Source organism: Pipistrellus hanaki, assembly GCF_964339955.1.
Source record: "Pipistrellus hanaki genome assembly, chromosome: 16".
In the NCBI taxonomy this organism is placed as follows: Eukaryota; Metazoa; Chordata; class Mammalia; order Chiroptera; family Vespertilionidae; genus Pipistrellus; species Pipistrellus hanaki.
In genome coordinates, this window is record NC_140518.1 from 32,011,407 (window position 1) to 32,027,765 (window position 16,359).

The window sequence follows — 16,359 nt, forward strand, 5'->3', positions numbered from 1 at the left end:
TTCTAACTCTCTCCCATCCTCTCTGTAAAAAATAAATAAAATATATTTAAAAAAGAAATGACACAAGAAATACAGTAATCCTAAAACACACCCACAGAAAAATAAGTGTCGTTCAAGACCTGGCCAGAGAAAATACTTGCCATGAAGGTGGTAAGTCCTATAAGCCTTCCCAGGGGGAGGCCAGTGGGGGACGAGACGGCGAAGGGCTATGCGTGGTGCACGGAGAGAGAGGGAGAGGGAGGAATAAGAAAGGGTAACAGAACTCGGGTGGGGGGCCGTGGGGAATCTTTGGAGAAGTCGGGAGAGAACTGAGAATTTGGGAGGGAAGGGTAAGGCTAAGTCCAGCGGCCCTAGAAGGGCGGGCTCAGCGGACCCTTCCCTCTTCATTAGGCGCCAGGCATTCCTGTCGGAGCGGAGCGTGCTGGTCAGCGTCCAGGCCGGGGCTGCAAGCCGGCGCCCAGTGCCCAGCGGCCGCGGACAGCGCTGGGGCGGACCGCGGGCAGCGCTGACCACGGAGGGGGCGTGGCCTGAGCGGCCAGAGCGGGCGGGGCTCCCCTCTTGTGGGCGGGTCAGAGGGGCGTGGCGTGGGCGGCAGGCGTGGGCGGGGCTCCCCGTATGGGCGGGGCTTCCCTCGTGTGGGCGGGGCTCTCCTCTGGCCGCCGTTGCTGCCGCCGCCTCCGCCCGCCGCGCGGACCGAGGGGAGCGGGTGGCCGCCGCCTGCGCGCCCGGGGCCGGTGCCGGGGCTGGCTGCGGAGGGCCAGGATGTCGGGCTTCCTGGAGGAGCTGCTCGGCGACAAGCTGGTGACGGGCGGCGGCGAGGAGGTGGACGTCCACTCGCTGGGCGCCCGCGGCATCTCGCTGCTCGGGCTCTACTTCGGCTGCAGCCTGAGCGCCCCCTGCGCGCAGCTCAGCGCCAGCCTGGCCGCCTTCTACGGCCGCCTGCGGGGGGACGCGGCGGCCGCGCCGGGGGCCGGGGCCGGGGCCGGGGCCGGGGCCGGAGCAGCGGGGCCGGGGGCCGGGGCGGCCGCGGAGCCGGACTCGCGGCGCCGCCTGGAGATCGTCTTCGTGTCCTCGGACCAGGACCAGCGGCAGTGGCAGGACTTCGTGCGGGACATGCCGTGGCTGGCGCTGCCCTACAAGGAGAAGCACCGGAAGGTGAGCGGCGCGGGCCTCGGCGGCGGCGCCCCCGGCCTGGGCGCACGCCCCGCGCGTCCCCCTCACCCGCTGTCCGGCCCCTCTGTCCCTTCCTCCATCTTTGCACGCAGCCCCCTCCCGCTCCTCCGTCTCACCTTCCTCTGGCCGTGTCTCTCCCCCCCAACCCCCCGCCCAATCCTCGGACCCCGCCGGGTTGGGTCTCCCAAGGCAACAACTCCTCGGTGCCTATGCCAGGCCGCGCCTGAGGGGAAAGTTGGACACCCTTCGGGCCCCCAAACCCGGCTTGCGTCCTGAGGAGTGGAGAGTCCTGTCTGCACAAGTTGGGACACCCCCCTCCCCCACAGTAAGGGGTGGCTGCGCCGGGGGGTCCTGACCCCGTGACCCCTACCGGGCAGAGATGCAGGGAGAGGCCTCTTGGTCCCTCGGCCACTGGCCCCCTCTCGGATAGCTGTAGCGGGTGGAGGAGGGCGCCGGCCCCCTACCCATAATGCCCAAACCGGGGAGTTTGTTGTCTTTCCCAGAGAAATCTGCTTTTCTGGGACCTCTCCCCCTGGGACCCTGCACCCGGAGGCCCAGGTCAGGCTGCCCCGCGCGCCCCGGGGAGGCGGGCCGCTCGCTGACCATGGCTTTGGGCAAGAAGGGAGCTCAGCTCGCTCCTCTCTCCCTTTCTCGCTGGCTCTGCACCCCGGCCTGACCTGGTGGCCACCCGGGAACTTTTCCCCGGCTGGCTGTCCAGCCATCCTCTGCAGCCGCCGCCCAGGCACAGGAGCAGACCCGTCCTCGCAGGTCTTAGTTGCTCGGTCGGTGGGCCGAGCACTGTCGTCTTGGCATGAAATGCTGAACTGATCCCGTAGGTGCGGGTTGACTGGCCGGACGAGGATGGGAGTATACTTCGCTGTCAACTTCTCCTTCCCCCCAGCTTGCTGCTGAAGTGCGGTTGGGTTTTTGAGTGGATCTGAAGATGTCTGTTTTAATCCAGTGAATTCAGGAACTTTAGTCAGGAGTCCAAACAGAAAGTTCTGGGGCGCTCTTGCCGAATTCGTATGCAGCGTGTGAGTTCAGCCCCGCCCCTGTCTGAGAAGCCCCGTGCGTGGACAGGGGGAGGGCGGCTCTGGGGGCCGGTGGGTTCTCTGGGGAGGATGGGAACGGCATGCCGTGTGTTCCTCCCGCGTGTGTAGATTCTTGTGGGGAGGCATGATTTAGATTTAGTGAGAGCAAGCGGCTTAGACTGTGACCCCAAATGTCTCCAGTAAATCATCCGTCCCGAGGCAGGGTAAGGTACAGACGTGGGATTTAAAGGATGAAATACAGTTTAACAAATGCAGCTTGTACGTGTAACGCTGGAAAGACACGGGCTCACGACCCACACAGAGGCAAACCCTGGCATGTTAGCCTTTTTTTTTTTTTTTAGGTGATTCTGCCCATCTGTGATTTATGTGTTTGGTAGTGCATTCGTATGAATGGCGAGCCCACTTTTGCTTTACAGCGTGGAACCCTTTGTTTCCTTAGGGGTTGTTTTTATAGGCCTTTTGGGGAGGAATCATCTTCAGAAAGTGATTTACCAAGTAATATTTCCATCCTCATGACAAGTGTCTGTTACAGACCGGAGTCTGTGTAAATCATGTCCTTTTTGGGCAACCCCGGCGACTTCCAGCTTTTGCAAGGATATAGTGATGATAAAATGTGACAGACCTAGCGCCTACTGTGATTTTCACAGTGGGGAAAATAAATTCGTTGGAGAGTAAAACTGTGGAGCAAATTGAGATGTTTCCACCATGCTTGAAGCTTTTTATAAAAAAAAAAGAATATTTGATATGACATAGGCCATGCCTGCTTTGCATGGAGAGAGAAAAAAAAAAGTGGTCTAAGGCCCCAGCCTAAACCTGCTGATTCCACCCGGATGAGTCTGGATGACAGAAGGCAGACCCTCAGTTGACAATATAGCTCAGAATGCTACACATGCCCAAACCATGGTGCGTTCGTCTTTAAACATCTTATTTTTTGCTCAGAGTTTTTCTGTGTACTTAGTTCTCTAAAACAAGTCCAGTTTTGAGGCTGTGGTTTCTGTTCTTGGATGTTCATGAATAGGTAACTCAAGATCCCATGCCAGAAACATTCTTATTTGAGGTGACACGACCAGGTAACAGGACTCCGGCTGTGTTTCTCACGGAAAACATACTCTTGAAAATTACAAAAGCTGTGCACTCACTTTCCCTCTTGACACCAGAGATGTACGAATTCCTTTTCAGTAATTTTGAGCTTTTGTCTTTCTTGTTGGAGACAGGGGTGCTTGTGATGCCAATTCCATGATAAGAATAGTGAAAAGTGCCGGGCACCTCTAGTTCAGGGTGCTGGGTGGATGAACAACTTATTTTTTATTTTTTATTTTTTTATTTTATTTTTTATTTTTTTAAATATATTTTATTGATTTTTTACAGAGAGGAAGGGAGAGAGATAGAGAACTAGAAACGTCGATGAGAGAGAAACATCGACCAGCTGCCTCTTGCACACCCCCCACCGGGGATGCGCCCGCAACCAACGTACATCCCCCCGACCGGAATCGAACCCGGGACCCTTCAGTCGGCAGACCGGCGCTCTACCACTGAGCCAAACCAGTTTCGGCAACTTATTTTTTAAAAATTTTTTATTAAATTATATTTTCATTGATTTCAGAGAGGAAGGGAGAGGGAGAGAGAGATAGAAACACCAACGATGAGAGATAATCATTGATCGGCTGCCTCCTGCATGCTTCCTACTGGGGACGGAGCCCGAAACCTGGGCATGTGCCCTTGACTGGAATGGAACCCGGGACCTGTCAGTCCACAGGCCCATGCTCTTATCCACTGAGCCAAACTGGCCAGGGCAACAGTAACCTTTTTGTTGATGGACCATGTTTGTGTTTCACCAACTACAAAAATAGCTTTTAAAGAACAGAATTTTGTTTTACACTGAAGATAAACCAAAAGTTCCAGATTACTAATTTTTTAAAAGCCCTCATTAACATTTTTTCTTTAAGACCATTCGTATACTTCCCATTGGGATAACAAAGGATATGGTTCTAATTAGTTATTGGCTGGCATTTCTCTAAAGAAAATTGAAAAATTATGGTGGGGAAAGAAAATGCTGTGTGGTATTTCTTCTTTTCTTATTTTATTAATTTCCCCTTTTGTGTAGTAAGCAAGTCTGGGGATGACCATATATGTTAAGCCTGCATTTTGCCTAGCTTCTCGCATCTTGACTGGAGCTGTGCGAAAACAGCAGATAAAAGAATTTCAGCATCTTTTAAAATAATTCTTGATGGAATTATTGATCCTCTTGTTCCCACTTGCTTTAGTGGTAGGTGCAAAAGCAATGGAAGCCTCATTTTTTTGGCTTCCAAGTACACGCATATAAAAAGCTGTACAGGAATTGTGATTAGATGATACCAGAACTTTGAATTTACAAGAGCAGTTTTGTGAGGAAACATAATCCTGAAGTGAAGGCAGTTAGACTTGTTTGAAGTAGGTTTGCTTTTTGTTTTGTTGGCGGACATTTTTCCGATTTCTGGAGAGAGAGATTGTGAGAAGTAGTTGGAAAGGGGTGAAGATTTGGACTTCGGGGATTTCTGATCCATCCCATTAGAAGTTACTGAGTTGTCAGAACTGGAGAGAGCTGATCTCCAGGATCTACTTCCGCATCACAGAGGAGAGCCCTGGTTTGGGTTTTAAAGCCACAGGACTCCGCTCTGCCTGGGCTGGATGCCTGATGGGAAACATTTGGTCCGGTCCGTGTGGGTGTGCTGACATCAAAGGGCGCAGGTTTGTGGGGTCTGGCGTGGCCCTGGGGCGTCCTGCCTGACAAAGGGGAAGGAAGAGCGTGCTGGGGCAGGAGAGCGGCCGCGTGGGGGGACTCTGGCCCAGCATCCCCGGTCTACCTGCCGTAGCGAGGTTAGGTGGCACCTTCTTGCTGCCCATGTAGGTTGCTTGCCCTGCGTGGCTCTGTTGGTTCAGACAGAATCAGAGGGCGGCCTAGAGCTCACCTGAATCTCTCTGGATGGGGCAAGATTTGGTACCAACCCAAACAGTCTTACCGCTCCATCTCTCCCACCTCTCTCTCCCTCAAATCCAAATAGCCTGGCCACAAAGGGGACCGTTTCTACAACACTCACAGGCCAGCTTCGATCAAGGTGGTCAGAGATGGCAGAAAGGCACAACTTTGAAAATCGGGGTTTCCTGCCTTCTGCGTAAGGAGCCTGCACCGGCCAGGAGCGGTTCCCTCCCTGGACTGTGTTCCCACCACTTGGATCCGTCTGATAAAAGACAACAGTCCAGTTAAAGTAATAAGAGCAATTTTCCTTAAGAGGCCTTTTCCGTGCTCCATTACGTGTAATGCGTTTTTTAATCTCATGTTTCTCCTCTGCATAAGGAAGCTATCTTCGGCCGGGCTCTTGTCCATCGGCCGCGGTTCAGATCCTGGCTCTGCCGTCGGTGAGCTCTGCTCCTTCCGCAGGTCACCCTGCGTGTCTGTGGAGATGACGATGGCACCTGCCTTACGGGATTGGTGTAAAGGCTACATGAGATAGTGTACACGTGCATGGCATACAGTGTGTGCTGGCTGTTCTTGGTTAACACATTGTCATGGGATTTAGTAATTCGTGTCACAGCTTGAGCCTTGGGGATCTAGCACACCATAGAATGGCAAAGCTGTGATGAGGTGTATTTCTTTTTTAACTTTCCAAATAAATAACTTTTTAAAAATATGTATTATTATTTTTTTACAGAGAGAAAGGAAGAGGGATAGAGAGTCAGAAACATCGATGAGAGAGAGACATCGATCAGCTGCCTCCTGCACGCCCCCCGCACTGGGGATGTGCTCACAACCAAGGCACGTACCCTTGACGGGAATCGAACCCGGGACCCTTCAGTCCGCAGGCTGACGCTCTATCCACTGAGCCAAACTGGTCAGGGCCAACCAAACAAATGCCTTTTATAAACATACAAGGGCATACAGTTCAGCAGTTGAAAGATTTGCCCTCGAAAAGGTTATACTTGAGTAGAAAGACCTGGACGAATGAAACAAAAGCAAATGAATTTTAAAAAAAGTACCGTTCCTTAAAATGCTGACAGTGCTGATAATGACGGAGCCCCACACTTGTATTTGCCTGTGACACACAGAGGCGGCAGGTCCGTGAGGCCTCGGCATGCTAAAGGGCAGCGACTTTAAGGCGAGGAGGCACTCTTCCTGAGAGAGATTAATTATGCACTTGGTGATGCTTCCGTGGTGTGCAAAGCTGGTAAGCGTGTCTTCTGCCGACGGCTGCTTCCCTCTGGGCCGCAGGGAAGTCGCGGATTGCTGCCCTTGCACGTGGGAGGAAACGGACCGTGCTGGGTCCTGGAGCAGTACACACCTCACCCCCTCCAGGAACCGCCGCCCCTCCCAGCTCCGGAATGCTGTCGGGTGGCTTTGCTCAGACTTGCAGCCTCTGCAGGTTTAATCCGTGTCTTGCAGTTGGCCGCAGAGGCCCGCCGAAGAGCTGTCCACAGCTCCTGCTAATTAATTTGTCTTTGATAAGGGTTGAAATGCGAACCAGAGCACAGAGAAAAGCAGGGGGGTTGAGGTTAAGGTCATGGATTTTAGTCTACTCGAGTCTTTCTTTCTTACCTTCTTTTTATCACTCTTCCTTTGGATGGGGGTTCTTGGTTTCATATCAGCACACATTGGAGAAAGAAGGCTTTTTATTGTTTACAGCAGGGGTGAGGGGTGAGAGTCCCTGGGTGGGAGGGATCTGCTTTGTGTCCGATAGGGCTGGGCCCCGCTCCTACTGCATGGTATCGCTTCAGGGGGCAGCACGGGCCTGGCATAGGATGTGTTGGTTTCTTCACGTCCTGAATTCCCAGCGAGCAGTTAACCACCAGGGTGCTTCGTTTTCTGTAGTTTATTAATCCGCCATTATGCTTATTCAAAGGCACTGAAGGAAAATGGCAATGAGTTTATTATTATTTAAAATTTATCTTTATTATTGAAAGTGTTACAAATGACCCCTTTTTCCACCCATTGACCCTCTCCTCCCTACTCCTACCACCTCCCCAGGCCTTTGCCACACTATTGGCTGTGTCCATGGGCTACGCATATGTGTATAGAAGTTCTTTGGTTAATCTCTTCCCAACACCCCTCTCCCCTGCCCTTGCCTCTGAGAATCCTCAGTCCTTTCCATGTCTCTGGATCTATTTTGCCTTTCAGTTGCTTCTGTTCATTAGATTCCACATATAAGTGAGATCATGTGATAGTTGTCTTTCTCTGACTGGCTAATTTCACTTGGCATAATAACCTCCAGGCTTCTCCATGCTGTCTCAGAGGGCTGCATAGCGTTCCATTGTGTAAATGTTCCTCAGCTTTTGTATCCACTCATCTGCTGATGGGCACTGGGGCTGCTTCCAGATCTTAGCTATTGTAAATAATGCTGCCATGAATCTAGGGGGTGCATATTTTCTTTCTTATTGGTGTTTCAGGCTTCTTAGGATATATTCCTAGAAGTGTCTTACTGGGTCAAATAGCAGTTGCATTTTTAATTTTTTGAGGAGACGCCACACTATTTTCCGTAGTGGTTGTACCAGTATGCATTCCCACCAGTAGTGTACTAGGGTTTCCTTTTTCTTCACATCCTCGCCAGCACTTGTTGTTAGATGTGCAACCAAGGTACATTGTCGTTTTAATTTGCATTTCTCTGATGATTAGTGACTTGAGCATTTTTTTCATATATCTTGGCCATTTGTATGCCCTCTTTGGAGAAGTGTCTATTTAGGTCCTCTGCCCATTTTTTAAAAATTGAATTGCTTGTCTTCCTTTTGTTGAGTTGTAGGAGTATTTTACAGATTTAGAAATTAACCCCTTATCAGATGTATCATTGGCAGATATGTTCTCCCATTCGTTGGGTTCCCTTTTCATTTTGATCCTGGTTTCTTTTGCTGTGCAGAAGCTTTTTGTTTTGATGTCATCCCATTCGTTTATTTTTTTTCCTTTGTTCCTCTTGCCCTAGGTGTTGTATCAATGAAAATTTGCTACATGAGATGTCTGATATTTTTTTGCCTATGTTTTCTTCTAGGATTTTTATGGTTTCACAACTTACATTTAAGTCTTTTATCCCTTTTGAGTTTATTCTTGTGTATGGTGTAAGTTGGTGGTCTAGTTTCTTTTTTCTTTTTTTTTCTTTTCTTTTTTTTTTTGCATTTCTGTTCTTCATCCCTATCATCACTGCTGGAGTTCAGGTTTCATTCAGACCACTGTGTACCAGCAGCCTTCTCCTGGAGCTCCTTGCTTCCTTCCCGTGCTGACTTCTGAAGTGATTCTCTAGACCGGTGTTTCCCAAAGTGTGGTCTGCGTCCCCCCAGGGGTACGGGAAGAGTTTGGTGGGGGTACGCGTTGCACCGGAGTTTGGTGGGGATATGCACTGCACTGTGCTTAGCTGCGCCTAATACATCCATTTTTTTTTTTTTTGACGAGGGGTACTCAGTGTTACGAAAATTATAGAAAGGGGTACACATATGTCAAAAGTTTGGGAAACACTGCTCTAGACTAGCTTCTCACACTGTCTGTAGACAATTACCAGTTTTATTTCGTGTTGTTAATTTCCAGTCAGTCACACACCAATACACCTGGCCTTCCCACACATGCTTCCTGTACAGCTTGAATCACCTGCAACTGCCCACTGAGTTGACAACCCAAAGGCTGGCCTCTGTCCTGTTCAATAAGACGAGCTCATTGATCACAAGCTGGGAGGTTGCGGTAATGTCAAGCTGCTGTAGACATCTTTAAGTGCTCATTCTTTTTTTTTTTCTTTTTCTTTTTTAATATATTTTATTGATTTTTTTACAGAGAGGAAGATAGAGGGATAGAGAGTTAGAAACATCGATGAGAGACAATCATCGATCAGCTGCCTCCTGCACACCCTCCACTGGGGATGTGCCCGCAACCAAGGTACATGCCCTTGACCGGAATTGAACCCGGGACCTCTCAGTCCGCAGGCCAATGCTCTATCCACTGAGGCAAACCGGTTTTGGCTAAGTGCTCATTCTCAATTCCTGTACTTGCCTGTTGCCTCGGGCCAGTAACAAACAACTCCTGGACAGGCACTGGACTGCACACCCAGCTTGATCGGCACTGCTCTAGACTGTTGCCAGCGCAAATGGTAAGCCCTCAGAGACTGCTTTGATCCATGTTGTCCTCCTGCTTAAGAATTCTTCAGTAGTCCATAGTCTCTGGGGTCAGGTCCAGACTCTAGAGCAGCCGTCACCAACCTCTCGGACCTTGTGGACCACCGGTTGGTGACCGCTGCTCTAGACCCGTGGTCGGCAAACCGCGGCTCGAGAGACACATGCGGCTCGTGAGACATGATTTGCCGCTCTGTTGACTAATGAGTTTGCCGACCACGGCTCTAACCTAGACTCTTGATTCCAGTAATTACAGGCTGTTGTTGTTCCTTGTGATTAAGCCCCTATTGCAGTGGTCGGTAAACTCATTAATCAACAGAGCGACAAACCGTGTCTCGCGAGCTGCGTGTGGCTCTCGAGGCGCAGTTTGCCGACCGCTGCTCTAGAGCATGCTCAGTCTGTTCTTCTCCCTCATCTCCCACCTGTGCTATCTTCTCTCTCTTCTCCCACCTGGCTGAGTTGGGAGCTTCCAAACTCAGTCCCAGTTTCCCTGCTCTAAGAAGCTTTCCTGCCTCTGTGCCCTCTGGGCAGGATGTTTTGGGAGCACCCAGGGATCATGTGCATACGTGTGCTAGCCTTTAGCCTCTGGTGTTTTAGGTTTTTGTTGTTGTTTTTTTCATTAGACAGTAAGCTCCTTGAGGACAGAAGCCAGCCCACGGGAGGGGAAGACGGTCAGTGGGTAGGTGCTGAGAACTGGGTCACAGGAAGCAGCGAGTGTGTGACTTCGGGCTCGGTAACTGGAAAGCACAGTGGTGTCCACGTCCTGTGCGTCGGAATGTGCACTTTCCCGAGTACTTAGCTTTGACTTAAAAAGTTACTATTGGAGTCGGGCCTTAATTGAACGGTCTAATTGTATATATCTACAGTATGTGGGCGTTTTTGTTTTTGTTTCCTAATGAGTGCTTTAAAGAGCACTTAAACGAGCAAATGGATGGGAAACTCCACTGCCCTGTAATTTTGTGCTTAAAAATAGGAAAAGACTCCACTCTATTTTTTGAAACATCAAAAATCTCAGACCATTAAAATAGCCTCCTGTCTGCAGACCTATCATTCTACACTTTTTTAGTTCATGCATGATTGGTGTTTCTGAACCCTTTTCTCCCAGGGAACTCCACACGCATGCACATTACGCCTTCCAGCACCTAGTGATCCGTAGACATTAAGCGTTTTAATTTTTCAAAGTGCGTCTGAGTTGGAGGATGGAGGCACAGAGAACCGATGATTAGGTGTCAGGGTCACCGCGTTGGATGAGAGGTCTCAGCGGAACTCCCTTACATTCAGCTCAGTCCTTTCTGTTCACGAAATCCTGTCTGAAAACCTGTTCACATCAAACACTCTCCGTGGAAGAGGAGGGAGCCGGACGCTCTCTTTTTAGCAAATGGCTCTGGGTGTGGATTCTCTCTAGATATGCATAGACTCTGAAATGAGCTAGAGGTAGTTGAACTGCTTAAAGCATTTGCTGTTTCTTGGGAGACAGGGGAGCCTGAGCTTTTCTGCTGCAGCCTTTGGTGGCGGTGGCGGTGGTTTTTAAGGGCCTTTTAATGATTTGGCTTCTTTTTTTAGATCAGTCTGCGGAGCAGCCCCCAAGTCCCCTTCATCCTATGCAAAGCCCGGGGGCTGCTTCGGCGCTTTTGTTCAGAGACAACATTGAACTTCAGGTATCCTGCCGAGAGCCTCGGACGAAATCCGTCCTCCCTTTTATGAGGTTTTCAGAAACTGCTGTTCTGACTTCCAGTGAAATTTCAAACATGTGCTTTCTGCTTTATGACAAGTCAGAAGTGGAGTAATTGAAAGTTGCTTGAGTGCTGTTATTCCGGAGCGAAGCCCTGTAATGGAAACTTTTGTTCTGTGGCATACGTGATTAAACACAAACATAAATTTTCTGCCGCTTGCTGGACATAACGCTTGGAGCAGATACACAATGTATTTTTGTATGACCTACTCTTCATAAAATCCTTTGTAAAAAAAAACAACGTAAGCCTCCGGTTAGGCCTTCCTTTCTGTCACACAACACTCATTACAGGTAAATTCAAGTATGAATTTAATAATGCTTTATCTTGGATCACCACTGAATAGTCCTAAAACAGGGCGTGGTGAGTCTTGCTCTCCAAGGGGTAGGGTTTCCCTCTTTGTTTTTCTAGGAGAATTTTATCCAGATGAGTCGGGTTTGCAGTTTTTTATTTGTCTTTTTTGGTCAATATCCCTGGGATAAAAATCCGAATGGATTTAGTCTGTTTAAAATCAGAAGACGTTGCCTTCTTTCCCCCTTTAAATGAGATCAGGTCAAGACAGTTTGCTTTTGATCGTGGTCGCTCACAGCGCAGCTGCCTCATCTGTTACTCATTTTTCGGGGTTTGATGTGAAATACAAAGATTGGGCAGAACAACGTGCAGTAAGGGAAAATCGCAGTGTTACCCTCTGAGCTCTGAATGGCAGTGATTGCGGGTGTGAGGGCAGTGTTTTCCAGCTTTGGGCACGTGCTTGACTGCAACTGATAGCATTTATATCCACAGGCCTTCAAAATTATTCCAGTATTATAAGTGAATGCCGAAAGTCTGTTGCGTAGCGGATGAGTATGGATGCTGGGTCTGGATTTCCTGGGTTTGAATCACTTTCTTTCTTTTTGTTAATCTTTACCCGAGGATATTTTTTCCCTTGATTTTTAGAGAGAGTGGGAAGGGATGGGACAGAGAGAGAGAGAGAGAGAGAGAGAGAGAGAGAGAGAGAGAGAGAGAGGGAGAGGGAGAGAGACATCGATGTGAGAGAGACACATCGATTGGTTGCCTCCCACACAAGCTCTAGAGATCTAGCCTGCAACCGAGGTACGTGCCCTTGACTGTGCCCTTGATTGGGATGCACCCCGGTACCCTTCAGTCTGCGGCCCACGCCGACACTATGCACTGAGCCAAACGGCCTAGGGCTTGAGTCACTTTCCAGCAATGTGTCTTTGGTGCAGGTTACCTAACAGGTGTGTCACTAGTCCCTGGTCAATAAGATGGAGACTGCTACACAGGAATGTTAAGAGTTAAATGAGTTAACATTTGAAAAGTGTTTAGAACAGTGCCTGGAGCATTGTAAGTGCCATTTAAATGTTTACTCCAGGCTCTTGGGTTTCATTCCATATTTTATGGTTATTCATATTACAGGAGGAGGAAAGAATTTCAGCTTTTTTCTTCCCCCCCCCCCCCCCCCCACACACACACACACCTGGTTCTTTGCATCTAGCGGCCTATCGCAGAATCCAGTTGCCCTTCAGCGTCTTACTAGGACGGCAGTAACTACTTGTCAGGTGTTGCTTTGAGGACATACCTATGTCTTTGAATGTGAATAGAACTGCAGGCCAGCTCTTTGTTTAATTGGTGTTCAGGGTTACTGAATGGATTCTAGTTTTACTTTTGAGCTGGGAGAGAGTAGTAAGAGATATTGGTTTGTGCATATTTCTCCTGCCATTTGTTTTTAACTTTAAAAAATATATATATATTTTATTGAGTTTTTACAGAGAGGAAGAGAGAGGGATAGAAAACTAGAAACATCGATGAGAGAGAAACATCGATCCGCTGCCTCCTGCACACCCCCTACTGGGGATGTGCCCGCAACCAAGGTACATGTCCTTGACCGGAATTGAACCTGGGACCTTTCAGTCTTCAGGCCGACGCTCCATCCACTGAGCCAAATCGGTTTTGGCTGTTTTAACTTTTTATTATGGAACACTTCAAATATCACACAGGTAGGGGGCATAGTGCAGTGAGCCCATAAACCCAGCACCCTGGTGGGGTGACCACGGGCTCATGGACACCCACAGTCTATCCCTGCCTGAACCACAGTGTAGCCACTTCCAGATGGCGTATCTGTTTCCTTAATAAACATCTCACTGAGTAACTCTTAAGAAACACACAATATCCTGTCACACCCAAACAATTCAGTAATTCCTTCGTATCAGCAAATATCCAGTCAGCATTCAGATGCCCCAGTTCTCTCCTGATTTTTTTTTTTTTAAGTTGGTTTGTTTGAATAAGGTCTACACATTACATTTGGTAGCTATGTCTCTATAGTTTTAACTGATAGTTTAGGTTCAAAAAGACTTTATTATTTATTGTTCCCATCCACTGAAGCTTTCTCTGTCCCTGGTCCACCTCCTTGCCACATTCCCAACCTTTTCTTACCCATATCTCTCCCTTTATCGCGGTCTGGAGTTTGAAAGTGTCCTAGCCGCCTAGAGCTGAGAAGCCCAGGTGTGGGTCACCTTTAGGACCGGGGAGCTCCGCAGGACAGCTTGCCCCTCTCCGTCTCTGCGCTGTGCTCGTCTCTGTGTGGCCCCACCCTCTGGCAGGCTGGTCCTCTTAGTGATGACGGCAGGACCCAGGGAATCTCACTTGGCAGAGAGAGTTGTCTCAGGACCCCCACAGGGGGAGGCCAGCGTGGTCCCCGTTCCATCCCAGAACCTGCCCGTACGGCCAGAGTGTGTAATACTCTGCTTGGCAGCCACCCTGACTCCCATGCACTCCTGCGTAGCCAGGCGGGACCAGGATCCAGGCGGACCGAGCATCAGGTGTGCTAGCAGAGGGAGGGGACAAGAACGCCGGCCAGCAGGACCGCAGGTGTCCGCGAGGGTCATCCGCTCGAACCCGGTGACAGCGTGGCCCACCGAGGTCCCCCGGCCGCTGCTGAGGCATTTCTAGCGACTACACCCTAACCCCCTCCCCGCAGGCCCTGCGGACACCAGCCTTTCCCTCCCCGGGGACGGGCGGCCTTCACGGAACGGAGACGGCTCTCTCTGCCAGATGCGCTTCCCGGGGCGCTCTGACCGTTTCTCTCAGGCGTGGGTTCAGGTTTCCTCGCCATCCTGGCCATCTGTGTCCGGGCCCTGTCCAGGTTCGTCTGGGAAGAGTAGTTCCTGCACCTGGGCACGGAGGGTCAGCTTATCGCCTCCTTTGTTCTAGAGGTTGTCTCCTTTGGTCTAGATGTTGTCTCCTTTGTTCTAGATGTTGTCTCCTTTGTTCTAGATGTTGTCTCGAGTTAGCCTGAGGTTGTGTTCGATCCTCTGAGGAATGAATCTCACTGCATTGACGGACTTCTTTGTCAACCAAAACTCCAGAGTCTTTCCCCGCTGAAGGAAGGGGAACGGTGTGGATTTTGTGCCTGCCCTCTTTAAGGTCCCCAGGGCAGTCGGTGGAAGGCTTTTTGTATGCCAGTGTGGCCCCTCACGGATCTCAGCCCCTTCTGAGCTTCCACTTCTGTCGTCCCTTCCACACCTTGCCTCCGCCTGGGCATGGAGTCCCCCGGACACGCCGCTAGAGGTGTCCTCCGGGCTAATGGTGGCCTGTTAGTTAGTTTCCAACCACCTTCAAGCCCAGCCCCTATCTCTCCATCTAGTTAATGTGTTTATGGTAGGAGACCTTGACAGATAGCAACTCAGACATCCGCTTTTTCCCTTTCAAGGAGCGATGGTTTGAAACGACCCATGTCTGGTGAGCCCGTGCTTGCCTCCAAACGGACCTTCTCTTCCTGAGTGTGTGTTGGATAACTGCAGAGAGCTGTGGGGTCTTATTCAGGGGTTGGTATTCACTTCACCAGCCTGGAGTTCGCAGAAGCTCCCCCCCTTTCGCCCTCTTGAAAATCGATCCTCCTCCCATGTGTTGGTCGCGGGTGATGAAATCACTGACAACAGTTAGGTGATATTGTGGGCATATTTTCTCCCCGTGGATGTCATTCAGACCTCAGAGGAAGAGCCGGAGCTCAGCTGTGCGTGTGTGGATTGCTGCTACATTGGTTTCCTGCCGAGTACCCAGGAGGAATAGCTGTGGCCAGACACCCCCGACAGTTAGTGTGCAGCTGAGATCACCCCATCCGTCCAGGCGGCCCCCAGGTCCTGGACTTGCCGTGTGGCGATGGTGGCTGCCTGCCCTCCCTCCCAGCACCGCCCCTCCCCCACCGTCTCATTAGGGCACTAATAGAGCCCGAGGGACCTTTTCCTTAATGCCACTTCCCCCGGGCTAATTAAGTGTGACATTTTGTTTCAAAATTAGCAAGAGACAGCAGCTAGCTACAAAGCAACCTGGCGTCCTTGTGCAGATAGGTTTGTTTTCCTTAATATTTGGCTTTTTAGGACAAATCAGCCCATTTATTATGAACAGTTTATCCTATTTAAAAATGGATTTGTTTTCTTACCCAAGGGTACTTGCCCATCATTTAAGATTACACATGCCCGAGTTCTGTGCCTCGGGATCCTGACATTTCCCGTGTCAGGCATAGAGATAAATGGGAATTAAATGCCTCCAAACGCGTTCCTGGGGGGAGTCACTTTCCTAAATTTGCAGAAGGTCTCGCCGGCCTCAGCTCTCGGGAGCATTGTTTTAAGCTTTTACAAATGTGCTTACGAGTAAAAGACCACTTAATACCACTTGAGCGTATTGTCTTTCCTCTGGGTCTGTGGGAAGTATTCCTTTGCAGCGACTGTGGTGGGAGCACTGCCTTCCTGTGAAGTCTCGTCCAGGCCATTTTTTTCCGGAATCGTCTGCGCCTGCTCTTCAGTTGCTGCGGCCGCAGAGGTGGCAGGTACCAGGCGGACCCAGATCCTGGGACAAAACGCCCGTGCCTTCCCGGGGCGCGCGGGATTGGCTTGTGTGCGCAGACAGCACGAATTATGGCTCTACTGCTGTTTATATTAAAAAGCCCATTTATATTCCTTTGCGCAGCATATCCTTAAACACTATTTTTCCACTTAGTAACTTTTTTCCATTTGCGAGAGGAAGCCAGCATTTCATTTTTCTTTGTAAAAATAATCCTCTTTCCAAAGATAACCACTGTTAATGGTGTCTTGTATAGTCTTCCTGAAAAAAAAAAAAAAAGAAAGAAAGAAAAAGAATAGGCATATACTAGGTATGTAATTGTCTATGCTTAAATATTTTTTACTTAGATAAATCTAGCATTAGAAATTAATTTTTTAAGATTTTTATTTCCTGAAAGGATGGTGCCTTCATATGTTTTAAAAAATTCAATTAAAATGAAAGGCATGCAG

The 16,359-nt window shown here is 49.7% G+C and overlaps 1 protein-coding gene across 1 annotated transcript in view; it reads left to right on the top strand.

Annotated features, from left to right (window-relative positions):
* Positions 1 to 634: 634 nt before the first annotated feature.
* Positions 635 to 16,359, top strand: part of NXN (nucleoredoxin) — a 150,380-nt gene continuing 134,655 nt past the window's right edge. The window contains exon 1 of the mRNA XM_084862980.1: positions 635 to 1,155. Within this exon, the coding sequence (XP_084719106.1) occupies positions 763 to 1,155 (393 nt within the window). The 5' untranslated portion in view covers positions 635 to 762. The remainder of the gene's footprint in view (positions 1,156 to 16,359) is intronic.